The following is a 15,137-nucleotide window of genomic DNA, read 5'->3' on the forward strand; positions in this document are numbered from 1 at the left end:
ATTATTGTCGCAACTTGGTGTCTAGATTTTTAAATACTTAAATACTACACGCTTTCAGTAGCGTTGCTGGGTCTACGACAGATTTAGTAAACATTTTAATAAGCTCAAATTAGCTTTTTAAAAACAAAATCATGCTTAGATGCAGAACCAGACACAGAGACGCGTGGCTGTCTGGGTGGCTACGTCATCAATGTGCGCCATGTTTACAGCAATTACAAGATGGAGCCAAAAGTGGAAGGGAGCGTGTCGCTAACAGCCGCGTTACTTACGTCAATGGTGAGTCTGAATATTTCCCCCGTGTGTGACGACCAGGCTTTCGAGCTTTATCGTCTTCAGACGGCCCTGGTGCAGCAGAGGAGGGTGCGGGAGATGATTGATCGGGACAGGCGCTTGCGACAGTACCTGCGAAGGCGAAAGGCATTCCTGATGTCCTCCGTCACCGCTGTTTTGAGCATCTTCACCACCACTAGAAACAGACACGTCTGGGTCCGCAACCGTAGCTCCGAGGACAACTTCTGGTCCTCAGTCGAGTTATTCGACGATGATGAGTGGAAAGCACAATTTCGCGTGTCTCGGGCAACTTTTGACTACCTGCTCGAGCAGGTTGGACCGGCCATCAAGCGACGCAGGACCAACTTTCGCGTCCCAATCGAGCCCAAGCGCAGGTTGGCGATCGCCTTGTGGTGGTTCGCAAGAGCCGGAGAGTATCGAACTGTATCAATTATGTTCGGGGTAGGAATCGCAACCGTGTGTAACATCGTCCGTCAGGTCACTTCCGCCATCCTGGAGCGGCTGCATCAGCGATTTCTGTCGCTCCCGAGCGACCAGCGGCTAGACGACGTCATGGCTGCCTTCAAGGAGCGATGCTACCCACAGTGTGCGGGGGCGATAGGCACAACTCACATTCCCGTCTCTCCCGTCGCCCTTTCGAGGGACAGGCCGGACGACTACCTGAACGAGAGAGGTTGGCACTCCGTCATCCTGCAGGCAGTGGTCGATCACAAAGCTTGGTGAGCTTGGGTCGTGTTGGGTTCCAACCGGAACGCATTGACAAGTTATTTATAACAATATTGGTTCGTGTGTAATTGAGCGAATATGATAATACTTGTCTATAATGTGCATTCCTGCTGAAAGCCTAAGCGTTGTTTATGTCTCAGCTTCACAGACGTGTATGCAGGCTGGCCTGGAAGTACTAGCAGTGCCTCCGTGCTCTCCTGCTCAGACCTGCACACTAAAGCAGAGGACCAGGCAGATGGTTACCTGTTCCCCAAAGAGGTGAGTCTGATGGCTGGAAAAACAACTGAGAATTATGATTAGGATAATGGTGGTGGTGGTTTTGGACAGATCACAATATGTCAGCCCTTGTTCAAGAAGCTGAGGTGAAGCACTCCGATGTCTTCAGGTAGCATATTAGGTCTCAGCATTCGCTTTTCTTTTTAATTATTTCCAGAAATCAGTATTGATTGAAGGTGTAGAGATCCCTGTCCATCTCATCGGAGACACGTCTTTCCCACTGAAGCCGTGGCTGATGAAAAGCTACAGCCTGAAGGACCAGCTCTCCCCCGAGCAGCACCGCTTCACTCACACCCTCTCTTCTGCCTGCTCTGTGGTCGATACTGCTTTCACGCGCCTAAAAGGTCGATGGAGGTGCCTGCTGAAGAAGAATGACATTGACGCGTCAAACATGTCCAAAGTGGTGGTTGCCTGCTGTGTCCTGCACAACATCTGTGAGATCCGTGGGGATAGTTTCCTTCCGGAGTGGAACACCGGCACGGTTAATTGTTCCAGTTACCTGAGGCAGCCGGACATGCAGCCGTATGACGGCGACACATTCTGCCCTGCTGAGGTCATCAGAAAGACCATCACGTACAACCTCCTCACTTTACTGCAGCACTGACTCTACAATAAGGAGTAGGTTCTTCCCCGCAGGGACGTTCGGAGGATACGCACTCTAAACATATAGAAACGCTCCACCTCTGGTTTTTAAAGTCCAGGATCTTCATTAACCTGGATCATCAGGTGGGTCTGCAGTGCCAGACATCCCAAAATAAACTCAACAAGTTCAGTATTTTTAAGCCTTTTTATGACTGTATGTACATACAAGAGTATCTGGAGGCGTTAATGATATCAGCATGGCTGGTCCTGCTGAATGTACACAAAACTGTAAAATTAGACATTTGTGATTAAAAAAAAACGATTTAAAGTCATATCTCCTTGAGTTGTACTATTTCCCCTCTGCTGACTCATCAGGACCATTCACAGTGAGAAAGTTGTTTGCGTTAATTTTGGAGCTACACAAAATATTAATCTAAAAATGACTAAAAAAATAAATTAATCAGTTGCTCCTGTACAAACCACCAGGAGGTGGCTGGGATGGGCTTCAACCGGCTAAAAGTGATTGATGGGTGACAGGAAATTTGGTCATATCGTACCAAGTTAAAGGACAAATATCTTAGTCCTGTTTAGGTGTTTTAATTTCCTGCAGCTCTATTTTTTTTAATCCCAATATTTATTTTTGTTATTTTTATTGGACAGTGTTTTGATCCTCACAGTTCTGTCCTCTGTAAGAGTTGAGACACCAGCAGGTAATGTCAGAGCTGGCTGCGTTATTACAGTTTATAACATTTAAATAATTTAAAATCAGGAAACAATATATGTTTGTAATGAAAAAGCTTTTACATGTGTTCCCAAACCCCTCATGCAAAGTATTGGTGCAGATTAGATACCTCTGATGTATTCTGAACTATTTATTCATGTTTCAGGTACACATTTTATATTCTTACTTGCTCAGTATAGTTCACATGCAACAACAAACAACCGAGAGATAATTTAAGTCCAATAAGGACTTAAAGGGAATTGAAAAGATTAATCAGCCATGCATTTAAAATTGGACCTGTTCTCGTCTTTTTCTCCTTTAGAGGTTGTAAAAGTTGTAAAATTCCCAAAATAGTCGTCTTATAGGTCTATACTTAGTTATTTCAAACAATAATTAAGACAGTCAGTGGACCAAAGAAAACTTTTACTTCCTTCATTGAACATGTTATCTGTGAATTTGTCATCACGTTAAAATTTAAAGAAACACCAAAACGTGATTAAAATGTGCCACGAATTTGGAAAATCGCCTTTTATTTTACGATGCTGTGTTTTGCCCAAAATTACAGAGCAATTTAAATAATCAGAAACTGACTTCAAACATTGTGGTCTTGTATGAAGCTGAACGTATCATATTCTGATAAAAGATCACTTTAACTCAGAATTTTGTGCGTTTATTCCGTCTTGAACGTAAGAAGCTACTGTTAGCAGCTGAGCTAACCGGAAGTCACGGCGTCCGGATTGACGGCGGTCCCACCCATTCACGCGCAGTTACGCACGTTTAGTGGGCTGGTGCCGGATAAGATGCAATTGGGATTCTCTACGTAAAGTACGCACAAACTGGTGGCCTGTTCGATCTTTAGTAACAATCCCTACGTTTATGACGCTTAACAACTGCGCTTGTTAGTCAAAGGATATTTAAATGCACACCATACAGCGCTGTAAACGCTCACGATAATAACACGGTTACGATAACATCTGGATAAGCAGCTGCACGGAGCCCCGCTGTTCTTTTGGCCGGCGGTTCGTTCTATCACCTAAACCTCACATTTATACCAGCTATCTGTTCTTAAGGCGTAAAATATGACCGACGAGGACGACAGCTTGCAGATCGCTCGAGCCGGGTTTGAAGACCTGTGTCGGGCTTTAAATATGGACGAAGAGGCGGCCAACGAGGCTTGGAAAACCTACGAAAGCATCAGTAGAAACTTTACATTAGAGGTAAACACTTTTTAATCTGTTAGGGAAAAGATTGTGTCGTTGTTAGCGACGATGATGCCGCCGTTACTATAACATTAACACAACGTTAATGACATTAGCTGCGTTGATATAACGTTGAAGCTAACAACTCATTTTTTTATTTACTGTAGTTATTGCTTGAAACACTAACCACTTATAAGTATGGCAAACATGTGATATTTAATCGTAATTATGCGTGCATTACTTTTAAAAAAAAAGATACATATTGGCAAACTCATAATAAGGTGGGTACCAGAGAATGGCTGAATAATTATTGACTTACTCACCAACAAAGACAAAATTATTTAATTGAGAGATTCCATATCTTATTACTCAATCAGTCTGTACAATAACCTTGCGTCATTAGCTGTACTGTTATTGTTTTTTATAGTGCCTTTTGACTTCATTATGCTTTTCATATTCATATTCATTCCACATTTAATGTTGTGTTATTCCTTGTTGTCTAATGCAGTAATGAATGATTAGCAGATTGAATATATGTTCTGAGTTTGTTGAACAGATGAGTTGTCATGTTCTTTCTTCCCCCTCTTGTCCTCTGTCACGCTGCAGGGTAGCGAGCTGCACTGGCTGGCCTGTTCTCTGTATGTTGCCTGCAGGTCGTCTGTACCAACGGTGGGAAAAGGCACCTCCGAGGGGAATTACGTGTCTTTAACCAGAATCCTGCGCTGCTCAGAGATGAGGTGTGCCAGTTATTCACCTGTGGCTCTTTTCTTTCCTGACTGTGTGCTCTTATATTTGGTTACTTTGTTAGTTCACAAACATTGTTTTTTATGGAGCACATCACTTATTCTACTACACTTTAGTTACTCTCTAATATGTATCTTACAAACTGCATCAGACTCATCTAAAATGTATAATGTACTTTATTAAAAACACCAAACATTTACCTTTCCCCTCAATATAAATTGGGTTTTTAAGTTTAAAATGATTTTGATCTAAATGTCAGAAGTATACTTAATATCAGCTGTTTTCTGATAAGCTTTATTCAAGTATGAGATTGATGAACTTTTGAAGACCTGTTGGATCATTGTCCCAGCCTGATAGAGTTCTTTAACAAGATGAAGAAGTGGCAGGACATGGCCAATCTGCCACAGGAGTTTCGTCAAAGCACTAACAAGCTGGAGAGAAATTTCACAGTTTCAGCCGTGATCTTTAAGAAGTACGTCCCCATCTTCAAGTCCATCTTCAAGGCGCCATCAGAGGAGCCTCCTCGAGTTCACCGCAGTCGCAAGCAGAGGTGAAATGTCCCATCCTGTGACACCTCTCTGATTTTTGACTTATGGCAGAAATTTTTAATGACTCCACCTTTTTTGTCTCCAGACGTCATCCCTGCACCATAAGTGAAGTCTTCAACTTCTGCTGGGTTTTGTTTGTCCATGCTAAAGGTAAATCTATTTTATTATAATAGTCATTCAAACAAGATACAAACAGATGCTGGAGACCACAAGAAAATATGAATCTAAACAGTCACAGGATTAAAACACATCTCCTGTCCATTTTCAGGGAACTTCCCTATGATCAGTGATGACCTGGTCAACTCGTATCATCTGCTGTTGTGTGCGCTCGACCTTGTCCTCACCAATGCTCTGCTTTGCAATGCCAGGAAGGAGTTGCTCAACCCAAACTTTAAAGGTATTAACATCATAATCTGGGATTATGGATTTTTGGTGGCTGCAGTCCACACTGTAAACCAGATCCTTTCCCTGAATTTAAAAAAATAAAATAAGCAGCTGCTCTTAGATTCTGAGTCGCACGTCTTTGTCTTATACAATCTTCTATCCAACATTGCAATTTAGACATAACTGGGCTGACAAAAAACTCCAACCATGTTGAATTTGTGCACAGTCCATAAATCCAAACTTCTGAACTTCTTGAAATTGTACTGGAACCGTGTGACTCCAACGTACCAGGGTTGGACCCATTTCCTGCTCACACCTGCTGCTTCCTGCACCTCCAGCTTTTATGGGGCTGCAGGAAATGCTCTGCCAGCCTCAGCATGAAAAACGACACCGCATCACACTGTGTTCACACAGGAAACACTCACTTTTCTACAGTTCCTTTACATTGTCCAATAACACACACCATGAAAACTGAGATAACACTAAACCTCCTGGTGAAAGATTTAATTCGGGGCAACTTTATTGGCAACAGCATCCACACTCAGTGACCTGTCGGCACACTGTTGATACGTGTTTCCTGTGTCTACTTCAAAACAAGAGTGTCAGTCTGTGTCTGATTAAGCAGCAGATGTAAAAAGTGAAATTACTGTTTACTTTATTAGCAAATATCTTTATTTTTGAAAAGGAAATGGCTTATTGCTGTCCTATGTGCATGCCCTCAGACCTACAGTAATCAGATATTCGTCAGTCCTCGAGACCATCTTAGACCACTGGTTTCTGTGTGGTTACTGACCTGTGAGAACATGTGTGCTTTGTGGTTCAGGACTGCCGGAGGACTTCAGCAGTAAAGACTACAGGCCGTGTGCAGGGCCGTACTGCTTCATGGAGCAGCTGTGTAAGCTGCACGATGGTCTGGTGCTGGAAGCCAAAGGAGTGAAAGAGCATTTCTGGAAACCGTTCATTAAAAAGCTTTTCCACAAGAGGGTGAGGCCTGCTGCCATGTTATCTCCTTGTTTTAACCTCATCATGGTCACTGATCAATGTCACAGTCAAAGGTCACGCATAGATCATTTATGTTATCCTCCCTATATTGACTGTAGAGTGAAGATGTGTCATTAAAACTTTGTCTATTTTTCCTGAATCAGCCATGCATTTCAAATTGGACCTGTTCTCATCTTTTTCTCCTTTAGTAAACATTTTAAATAATTTATCAGTTGTAAAATTCCCCAAATATTCGTCTTATAGGTCTATACTCAGTTATTTCAAACAATAATTTATATAATACAATTTGTCTTCGCGTTAAAATTTAAAGAAACACCAAAACGTGATTAAAATGTGCCACGAATTTGGGAAATCGCCTTTTATTTTACGATGCTGCGTTTTGCCCAAAATTACAGAGCAATTTAAATAATCAGAAACTGACTTCAAACATTGTGGTCTTGTATGAAGCTGAACGTATCATATTCTGATAAAAGATCACTTTAACTCAGATTTTTGTGCGTTTATTCCGTCTTGAACGTAAGAAGCTACTGTTAGCAGCTGAGCTAACCAGAAGTCACGGCGTCCGGATTGACAGCGGTCCCACCCATTCACGCGCAGTTACACACATTTAGTGGGCTGGTGTGGGATAGTGATGTGTCATTAAAACTTTGTCTATTTTTCCTGAAACCTGTAGAGTTTCTGCACACTCTGACCAGTCTGAAGCATAGAGTTTTCCGGTCTGAAACAGGAATACCACTGTGATCCGCTGGTGGTTCCAAAAAGCCCTGGCACCAATCCACTCCCATTCGTTTTCCATAATGAAATACTCATTAAAAAATAAGCCACAGATCCGGTGTCAACAGATTTAATCATCCTAAAATATGATCTGGTCTTCCATCTGAAATAATATATTAGACAGTAATCCTTTAAAACTGGGCGGGGGGGGGGGGGTTGTCTATTTGATTGATGTGCCTGATGTACAATAGTCTGTGGGTGAGCTGCATAGTTAGTTACATCTGCTCCTGACTCCTCCTCCAGCCCATCCCTCTTATCTGAATATCCTTAATAGTAGCTCAAAAAACTCAAGATGGTGATGTCCTGTAAGCCAAACTCCTCCCTTATAAAGGCCATAACCAATGGATGACGTCACTTGTTCTGAAGTGAACCATCTCTCCCTGTCTCACGCAGATTCTCAGAGGAAAAGAGGACAGTCTGACTGGCTTTCTGGATCCTATGAACTTTGGAGACAGTTTGTGAGTGTCTGCTGTCCTCTACAGTCATTCTTCATCTCCAATCACCCTACATTCTGACACTAGCCTTGGAAAAACTCTTCCATCCCTCTTTTTCTCTCATCTTTTCTAATCTCTCGTGCTGCACTTTCAGTCTGTCTCTCAGTCGGGTGTATGAAGAACACATTCTGGCTACCGGCAGTCTGGATGAAAGAATCTTCACTGGCGAGGGCGCAAGTGAAGAGATTGGAACTCCTGGGCCCTGTCTGTATGAGGGGTTGGAGAACCAGAACAGCGCCATCAGCAGACTACACGTCAGCCTCACCGTGAGACAACAAGCTTGTGTTTTCATGTTCACAGTTTCACATCTCTTCCTGATTTTTTTTATAACTCCACCTCTTTATGGCCATCAGGCCTCAGCTCTGAAGGTTGCCACTCCTCTAACAGGAAGGAAATACATTCAGGAGAATGTTGTGGCATCTCCCATCTCAACTGCCATGAACAGTGTTGGGCGTCTTCACACACTGTTGTCAGGGACCCAGCAGGGGCCAAGCGCTAAGCTAGCAGAAACATTCAGGTGTGTTCCACACATTTATTTCCCCTTGGAGGCAGGCAGGGTTTAACTGTGCTCTGTATTGACATAAGCAGAATTTTTTTTTAAAGGCTGTAACTGTTCTGATGCAGGGCGTGTGCCAGAGATCCCAGTGATGTCATCACTAGGCGCCTGCAGGGAATGTTTGAGCTCTTCTCTCAGCATTTTGAGGGCAGTGGAGCTGAGAACAGGGGGATGGGGAAAGGTATGTGTACACACAGCTGAGCATCACACATTCTGTCCTCTTTGAATGAATACAGAGTACTTTCACCCCACAGAAATGGCAGTGAAGTATTTCCACCTGGCGGAGGCGCTCTACTACAGGACCCTGGAGTCCATCATCGAGAGAGAGAAGATGATTCTGGGAAATGCTGACTTGTCAGTGAGTGTCACACCTAACAGAAAGTCCTGCGTGATACAATACCTAATACATATAATTCCAAAATAGTGTAAAAATGCTCAAATAAATAGTTCACATTGTGACAATATTATTTAAATTAATAGTTTATGAGTGCATTAATTCATGTGAGGTTTACAATTTTTTTTAAATTTCCACAGAAATATACAGGTTTTGTCTCCTGCATCTCTTACAAAGATAATTTTAATTTTAACTGATCTTGTGCTCTTCAGTTTGTATTCGAATGCTTATTTCGTCTGAATTTTGCTGAAACTGCATTTTACTAACACTTTTTCAGTGTATTCTGGAGCAGGATGTCTTCCATCGCTCTCTGCTTGTCTGTTGCCTGGAGATTGTCATCTTCTCATACAGACCTCCAGGAGATTTCCCCAACTTGATCAGTATCTTCCAGCTGCCTGCTTATCACTTCTACAAGGTACCAACACCACCTGATCTCTTCTATGTGCTTATGTGTTTTATTGCTTTACCTGAGACATGACGTGTCTGTTTGTGTGTCTGTGCATGCAGGTGATCGAAGTGTTGGTGCGATCAGAGCAGGGTCTGTTTCGGGAGGTGGTGAAGCACCTGAACCAGGTGGAAGAGCAGGTCCTGGAGAGTCTGGCCTGGACCAGCAACTCCCCCCTTTGGGAGACGCTTCGTGGGGCCAAAGACCAAGTCCCAGCCTGCAAGCAGGTCCAGAATTTACAGCAAACACCACAACACCTAAGAACCGCTCAGAGAATACACAAGTATTCATGTGTGTGTGCGTGTGTGTGTCAGGTGATGCCACCTCAGTATCTGGAGCAGAACAATGACAGCAGCTCAGGCAGCCTTCCCATCACCCCCGTCAACCAGGGACAGAACCTCAACATCGGCAGCGCTCTCAAAGGTATCTTATACTAATAATTGTAATTTCTTAAATGCAGTTCATCTATTCCATGTCTGAGCGTCCATATCAGCTGTCTGCATGTAAATATTTAACATTAAAGATCTCACGCCCTCCCCCCTCCAGGCATGTCTCCCTCACCCACCACTCTGCTGGACCGCTACAGTTCTCCACCTGTCGGCCCTTTTCGCCGACGGCTGTTTGTCGAGCAGCAGGACAGCCAACCTGGAGCCACCGCCAAAAACGGTGTCAGCACCGCCGGCCCGGCACCGGCCACTCTGACCAAAGTCGACCAGCCCGGCCTCATCACGGCCATCACAGCCAGACAGGGCGTGGTCACTGTGGGAGCCGCCACCATGACTGCTGAGAATGGGCAGACACTCACCATCCCTATGCAGGGTGGGAGGCAAATATTTTCCGAAAATGTTCACAAAAATTCAAGAACAGTAAATAAATTAGGCTCAGTTAGCTCAGTTTCACAACCAGCCTGTTTTCTTTTTGTGAAAAAAGCGTGTTTCCTCTCATCCTCTCACACATGCAGGTATCGCCAATGAGAGCGGTGGAATTACCCTCATCCCGCTCCAGGTGAGCGTGTCGGGACAGGGCGGAGCTACGCTCCATACGTTGCCTGCTCAGACCCTGACCGGCACGGTCGCCGTCCAATCAGCCGTCACCAAAGCAGCTACCAAACCCATCAGTCCTCTGAGGAAAGGTTCTCTGTCACTCTTCTTCAGAAAGGTCAGAATTTTTTTATGAAGCTCACTTTCGAGATCAAATCACCCAGAAGTGTCCTGTGAGGCTTAGACTCTTCACCTGTCCACGCTCACAGCTGTACCACATGGCCAGTGTGCGCCTCAGAGATCTGTGTGCCAAACTGGACATTTCTGCAGAGTTGAGGAGGAAGATCTGGACGTGTTTTGAATATTCTCTGGTTCACTGCACCAACCTGATGATGGACCGACACCTGGACCAACTCCTGATGTGTGCAGTTTACATCATGTCAAAGGTGTGTGTGGGAACAGTTGGTGTTTTTGGAATTGCTTGAGGTAAATGACGGTTGTTTTTCTGCTGTCAGGTGACCAAAGAAGACAGATCCTTCCAGAACATCATGAAGTGCTACCGTACTCAGCCGCAGGCCGGCAGCAATGTAAGATCAGTGAACATCACACAAAAACTCAGATATGACCACATTGTCATCCAAACATCACCACCACACATCCAACTCAGTCATGTAAATTTCACTCAGGAGTAATTTTAGGACACCATTGACGATAAAAGTTGTGACTCACAAACTTTTGTCAATAAAGTTCACCTTTATATGTTTCTGTGTGTTTCAGGTGTACCGGTGTGTGTTAATCTCAGGTAGGAGGAAACACCAATCAGGCAGCAACGGCACAAAGAAAACTGACTCAACTGCTGACATCAGCCAGGATTCAGGTGAGACACAGATTTTAAATAAGAGTTTTAGTTTCAAATGTGATATTCTTGATCTGTGGAACCCCCCTCAGCTGATGGAGACAACAGTCCAGTTCCTGTTCGCTCCAGCAGCACGTTGCCCACCTCTCAGCCTGGAAGTGCCCCCTCCACCCCCACCAGCAACTCCATCAAGACATTGCCTTCGTCCCTTCCTGGGGGTGAGGTTGAGGAAAAGGAGGAGCAAGGTGACCTGATCCATTTCTACAACCAGGTTTATGTTAAGCAGATGAGGAGCTTTGCTCTCAGATACTCCGTCAGCTCTCTGGCTACAGCAGTAAGCCCCCCTCAACTCTTCCATGTTTAACACCATGTTCAAACCATAACATGCTGAAAACTGTGTCTGCGTTTCTGCAGGTGGACTCTCCCCCTCTCTGCCCATACCCCACCCTGCGGACAGGTTCACCTCGTCGGATGCTTCTGTCCAGCAAACATTCTATCTTCATCTCACCTCACAAGACAGGCTCCACCCCCTCCGCCTCCCCACGAGACAAGATTTATTACTACATTTGCAGCAGTCCCCCCAACGTAAGTGAGCACAAACTGCCAGTAGACTTTAGTCCTGCCATCTTTAACTAGCCCATCAATTTAAAATAATCTGAACTCTGACCTGTGTCCTCTGACCCCCCCATAGCGCCTCCAGGAGATCAACAGCATGATACGGACTGGGGAGTCCCCCACCAAGAAGCGAAGTATTCCTCTGGAGGAGGAGACATCAGCCAAAAGAATTTGTTCTGATAGCCATTCTGCTCTGTTGCGCCGCCTACAGGATGTTGCCAATGACCGAAGCTCCACCCACTAAACTCACACACACAGACCGCGTTACTCCACATTCTGACTATTGTTACACCCAAACAGACCTGGACAACTTCATGTCAGGGCTGATGGAAACTCATGTCTGCTGAGGTAATGTTGGTTATAATAACAATAACTTTCTTCAAGGAATAGGTTTAGGTGTTCCGTTTTGAAGAAGGGTTTGAATCACTTTTCTAAAAAGATTATCCTTTGATGGAACCAACACCAACCACATTCTGATTCAGCACACAGTCAGAAGAGATAAAAGATAGAAGCTTAAAATGTGGCAACATCATGTTTCCTGACTGAAGCCTACAAGCATCATGGGAAGTTACGAGAACAAATTCATTCAATAATGTTGAACTACCAGCAGTCATTTGTGACATTTTAGATGCTCAGAATATGTCAGTCATTAGTGAGTTGATAATCAATCGTTCAAGCAGTTTCTCGGATATCCCTTTGTTCCATTTTTGTTCTCGGAGCGTTGCATTATTTTGTACCTGGAATTTTGACCTGAAGAGGCAGCAACATTGATTTTCACCAATTCTATGAAAATGATTTGCATTTTTCTTGAAGTTTATGTTACGTGTTTAACTTCTATCTTTCATTAACTTTATTCACTCTTACTGTTTTCATGTGTTTTTCACTGTCATCCTCCCTTCACCTTTTTAAATGACTGTAAATATTTGTAAAAAGAAAAGCTATTTTATGGAGGTGATGTAAGTTAAGTGCCTTTGTTTTTAACTCCTAAAATCTGTATCTATTTACATCAAATAGACATTTGTTTAGTCCTCATTATTACAAAAACTAAAATAGAATTATTTAAAAACTCAGAAGATGCTACCTTCCTGAAAAGAATAACTCATTTGGGACATTGTACATTTTAATGGCTATACTGGAATAGATCTGAAATTGACTACAACATAAAAGGGAAAAGACTTACTACAAAAGTTTAGTGCTGTAAATTATACAAAATTATACATATTATGGCCAGATTTACATTTCAAAAAGATCAATCTCCCCGTCGGGGAATCGAACCCCGGTCTTCCGCGTGACAGGCGGAGATACTGTCCACTATACTAACGAGGATATAACGACAAGATCGTCTCTCACAGATACACAATTTAAAACTCTCTTCTAATCCAAATATGGTGGAAGTAGTTTCTCATACCAGAGTTTAAAGATGTACCGGTATGTATGTATGTATGTATGTATGTATGTATGTATGTATGTATGTATGTATGTATGTATGTATGTATGTATGTATGTATGTATGTGATAGAAACCATATTTTTGTAAAAAAATACTACTTTAATTGGATTCAATTAACACCCAGCGAAAAATAAATTAAATCACTTTTTTCAGCTTCAATGGCAGAGCCAGAGCCAAATGGACAGATCTTAATGTCAACATGTGGACTCTGGATCCAGGTCTCACATAAGCATAATGTGTACTTCACAATTATACATGTAAATATATACAGATTAACATGTAGGATTTGCCTGGAATATACTATATACTTCAAGAATACATAATATGTTATATTATATAACTACAGTATCCAATAAATGTATGTTCATATATTGCATGTCTGATTGTGCACAAATAAAGAAATCATGTATTAATTTGTACAAACGAACCCACCAGTGGAGTTGTTCCAATTTGACTACTAAGGAGCTGCAGCAGACCTGGAAGGCAGTGAAACAGGCACAGTGACATGTCAGGCTGCTGATTTAAACCCCCAACTCTCGTATTGTTGAACAGGCCCTGTCTAAATATGTGGTGAGACAAACACCAGGACACACTTGTGCTAACAAAGTGCTTTAATAGAGAGGAGAGGAAGCATAGACTGGCTACACTAGAAGGTCTTTACTGTTTATACTGGGACAAAGATGCTAAATGAATTTGGTTGGCTAAATATCCTAACAATTGTGTAATTAAATAGACTTTACTAAGTAATAACGCTCAACGTTTCAAAAGTTAGGTGCTCAGTTATATTGATCAAAATAGACACTCCCCGTCGGGGAATCGAACCCCGGTCTTCCGCGTGACAGGCGGAGATACTGTCCACTATACTAACGAGGACGGTTCGTCCCACAAAATAACAGAGATTCGTGTGTCAACAGCTTATTAAACAACAACTGGTTTTATTCAGTTCATTAATAACCCGTTGTCAGTGCGTATAGGTTCTAAAATCAAACAAGCGAGCACGGGCATCTGGAAGAGCCTTGTACAGTGATTGTGTGTGGAAAATGCAGAACGGTTGGACATTCCTTTGAGGAATGTACCAATGGTAGGAAGTGCAATCTTTGTGGAGCTGTAGACCATCTTTTCCGAGACTGTCCGTTATCTTTCGCTAACAAACAAAGCTAAAAAAAAAAAAAAAAAACAGGAGGAAAAGGGTCCAACAGAAAATGAGGTGCTAATTGATTTGGAGAGATATTCAAATCTCCCTCCAAAACCTGTGATTGGAGGAGAGGAGACCAGTGAGGTTGGGCAGAGGGAGGGGCCTGGGCCCCACCCAGTAGAAGGTGACAGGGAGTTGGGTGGGGGCCATCAGGCAGACAGTGGTGTTCGGCCTGCATCTACTGATGATGACTCCAGTAGGAGGAGGATCCTTCCAGAACATCATGAAAGAACTCCACTTCCCTCCCGGTTGCCCAACCTAGTTGAAAAAGAACAGCATCTGAACTGTCCAACTCTGGGGCTGGATCAGCCTCAGAGAAGAGGGGGAGAGCTGAATCTGAGCACCACAGTCCCCCTGTGGATCAGGACAGTGGCACCTCTTCTAGTTCACCCAGTGTATGTTCTTTTCTAAATGTAGCACTACAGTCAACTCCACTCAGAAAGCGAGCAGACTTTGCTTTCAGGAGGACAGATACTCAAAGCTCACCTCCTGGATGTAGGGGGATCTTGCGATGAGGACCTGTTATAGCACAGGTCCTTTTCTTTTAAAATGTTGTACTTTTTTTTTTTTTTTTTTTCTCAGAATCAGGGTACTTTATTGATCCCTTTAGGGGGTGTCAATTAGGGAAATTAGCATCTCCCCAAAGAAACGTACAGCACTGTTTAAAATATTAAAAATAATAAAAATAAAAATAGAATAAAATAGAATAAATTAAAAATAGAATATAAATACAAAACTATAGAAATGTAAATAAATGAACTGAATGAATGAATGAACTGAATGAATGGATGTCCCAGTATGTTATTGCAGTGTTTCAGTCCTTCTGTTGCCCCCCCCCCAGTGAGGAGTTGAACAGTCTGATGGCTGATAAGAATGACCTCTGTTTGTCCTGTACTTGGGGAGGCG

General features: G+C 43.1%; 3 protein-coding genes and 2 non-coding genes across 6 annotated transcripts in view; 2 read left to right on the forward strand and 3 right to left on the reverse strand.

The window, feature by feature from the left end:
- Positions 1-392, reverse strand: part of LOC105416913 (ankyrin repeat domain-containing protein SOWAHC) — a 42,589-nt gene extending 42,197 nt beyond the window's left edge. Inside the window, exon 1 of the mRNA XM_029841834.1 lies at positions 270-392. The gene's annotated coding sequence lies outside the window, so the exon portion shown is untranslated. The remainder of the gene's footprint in view (positions 1-269) is intronic.
- Positions 164-2,222, forward strand: LOC105416910 (protein ANTAGONIST OF LIKE HETEROCHROMATIN PROTEIN 1-like). Of its 2 annotated transcripts, XM_011607201.2 has the most exons (4): positions 164-276; positions 337-1,010; positions 1,158-1,275; positions 1,451-2,222. In XM_011607201.2, exons 1-4 carry the CDS (start codon positions 220-222, stop codon positions 1,895-1,897), a joined length of 1,296 nt encoding a protein of 431 aa, XP_011605503.1. In that variant the 5' UTR covers positions 164-219; the 3' UTR covers positions 1,898-2,222. The 2 variants fall into 2 exon arrangements, with proteins under 2 accessions (XP_011605503.1, XP_011605502.1); XM_011607200.2 differs by having other exon boundaries at positions 179-1,010; positions 1,451-2,221.
- Positions 2,223-3,495: 1,273 nt separating this feature from the next.
- rbl2 (retinoblastoma-like 2 (p130)) lies at positions 3,496-12,538 on the forward strand. The gene is made up of 22 exons (XM_003967330.3): positions 3,496-3,813; positions 4,402-4,532; positions 4,889-5,089; positions 5,173-5,237; positions 5,356-5,484; positions 6,295-6,455; positions 7,641-7,705; positions 7,836-8,007; positions 8,095-8,258; positions 8,366-8,478; positions 8,552-8,655; positions 8,969-9,106; positions 9,199-9,363; positions 9,451-9,559; positions 9,683-9,955; positions 10,098-10,294; positions 10,386-10,562; positions 10,632-10,703; positions 10,894-10,993; positions 11,065-11,306; positions 11,387-11,557; positions 11,664-12,538. Exons 1-22 carry the CDS (start codon positions 3,676-3,678, stop codon positions 11,829-11,831), a joined length of 3,255 nt encoding a protein of 1,084 aa, XP_003967379.1. The 5' UTR covers positions 3,496-3,675; the 3' UTR covers positions 11,832-12,538.
- A 303-nt stretch (positions 12,539-12,841) lies between these two features.
- On the reverse strand, positions 12,842-12,913 carry trnad-guc (transfer RNA aspartic acid (anticodon GUC)). Its single transcript has one exon. It is a non-coding gene; the product is annotated as a tRNA-Asp (tRNA).
- A 924-nt stretch (positions 12,914-13,837) lies between these two features.
- trnad-guc (transfer RNA aspartic acid (anticodon GUC)) lies at positions 13,838-13,909 on the reverse strand. Its single transcript has one exon. It is a non-coding gene; the product is annotated as a tRNA-Asp (tRNA).
- Positions 13,910-15,137: the final 1,228 nt, after the last annotated feature.

This window comes from Takifugu rubripes, chromosome 9 (genome assembly GCF_901000725.2).
Source record: "Takifugu rubripes chromosome 9, fTakRub1.2, whole genome shotgun sequence".
NCBI lineage: Eukaryota > Metazoa > Chordata > Actinopteri > Tetraodontiformes > Tetraodontidae > Takifugu > Takifugu rubripes.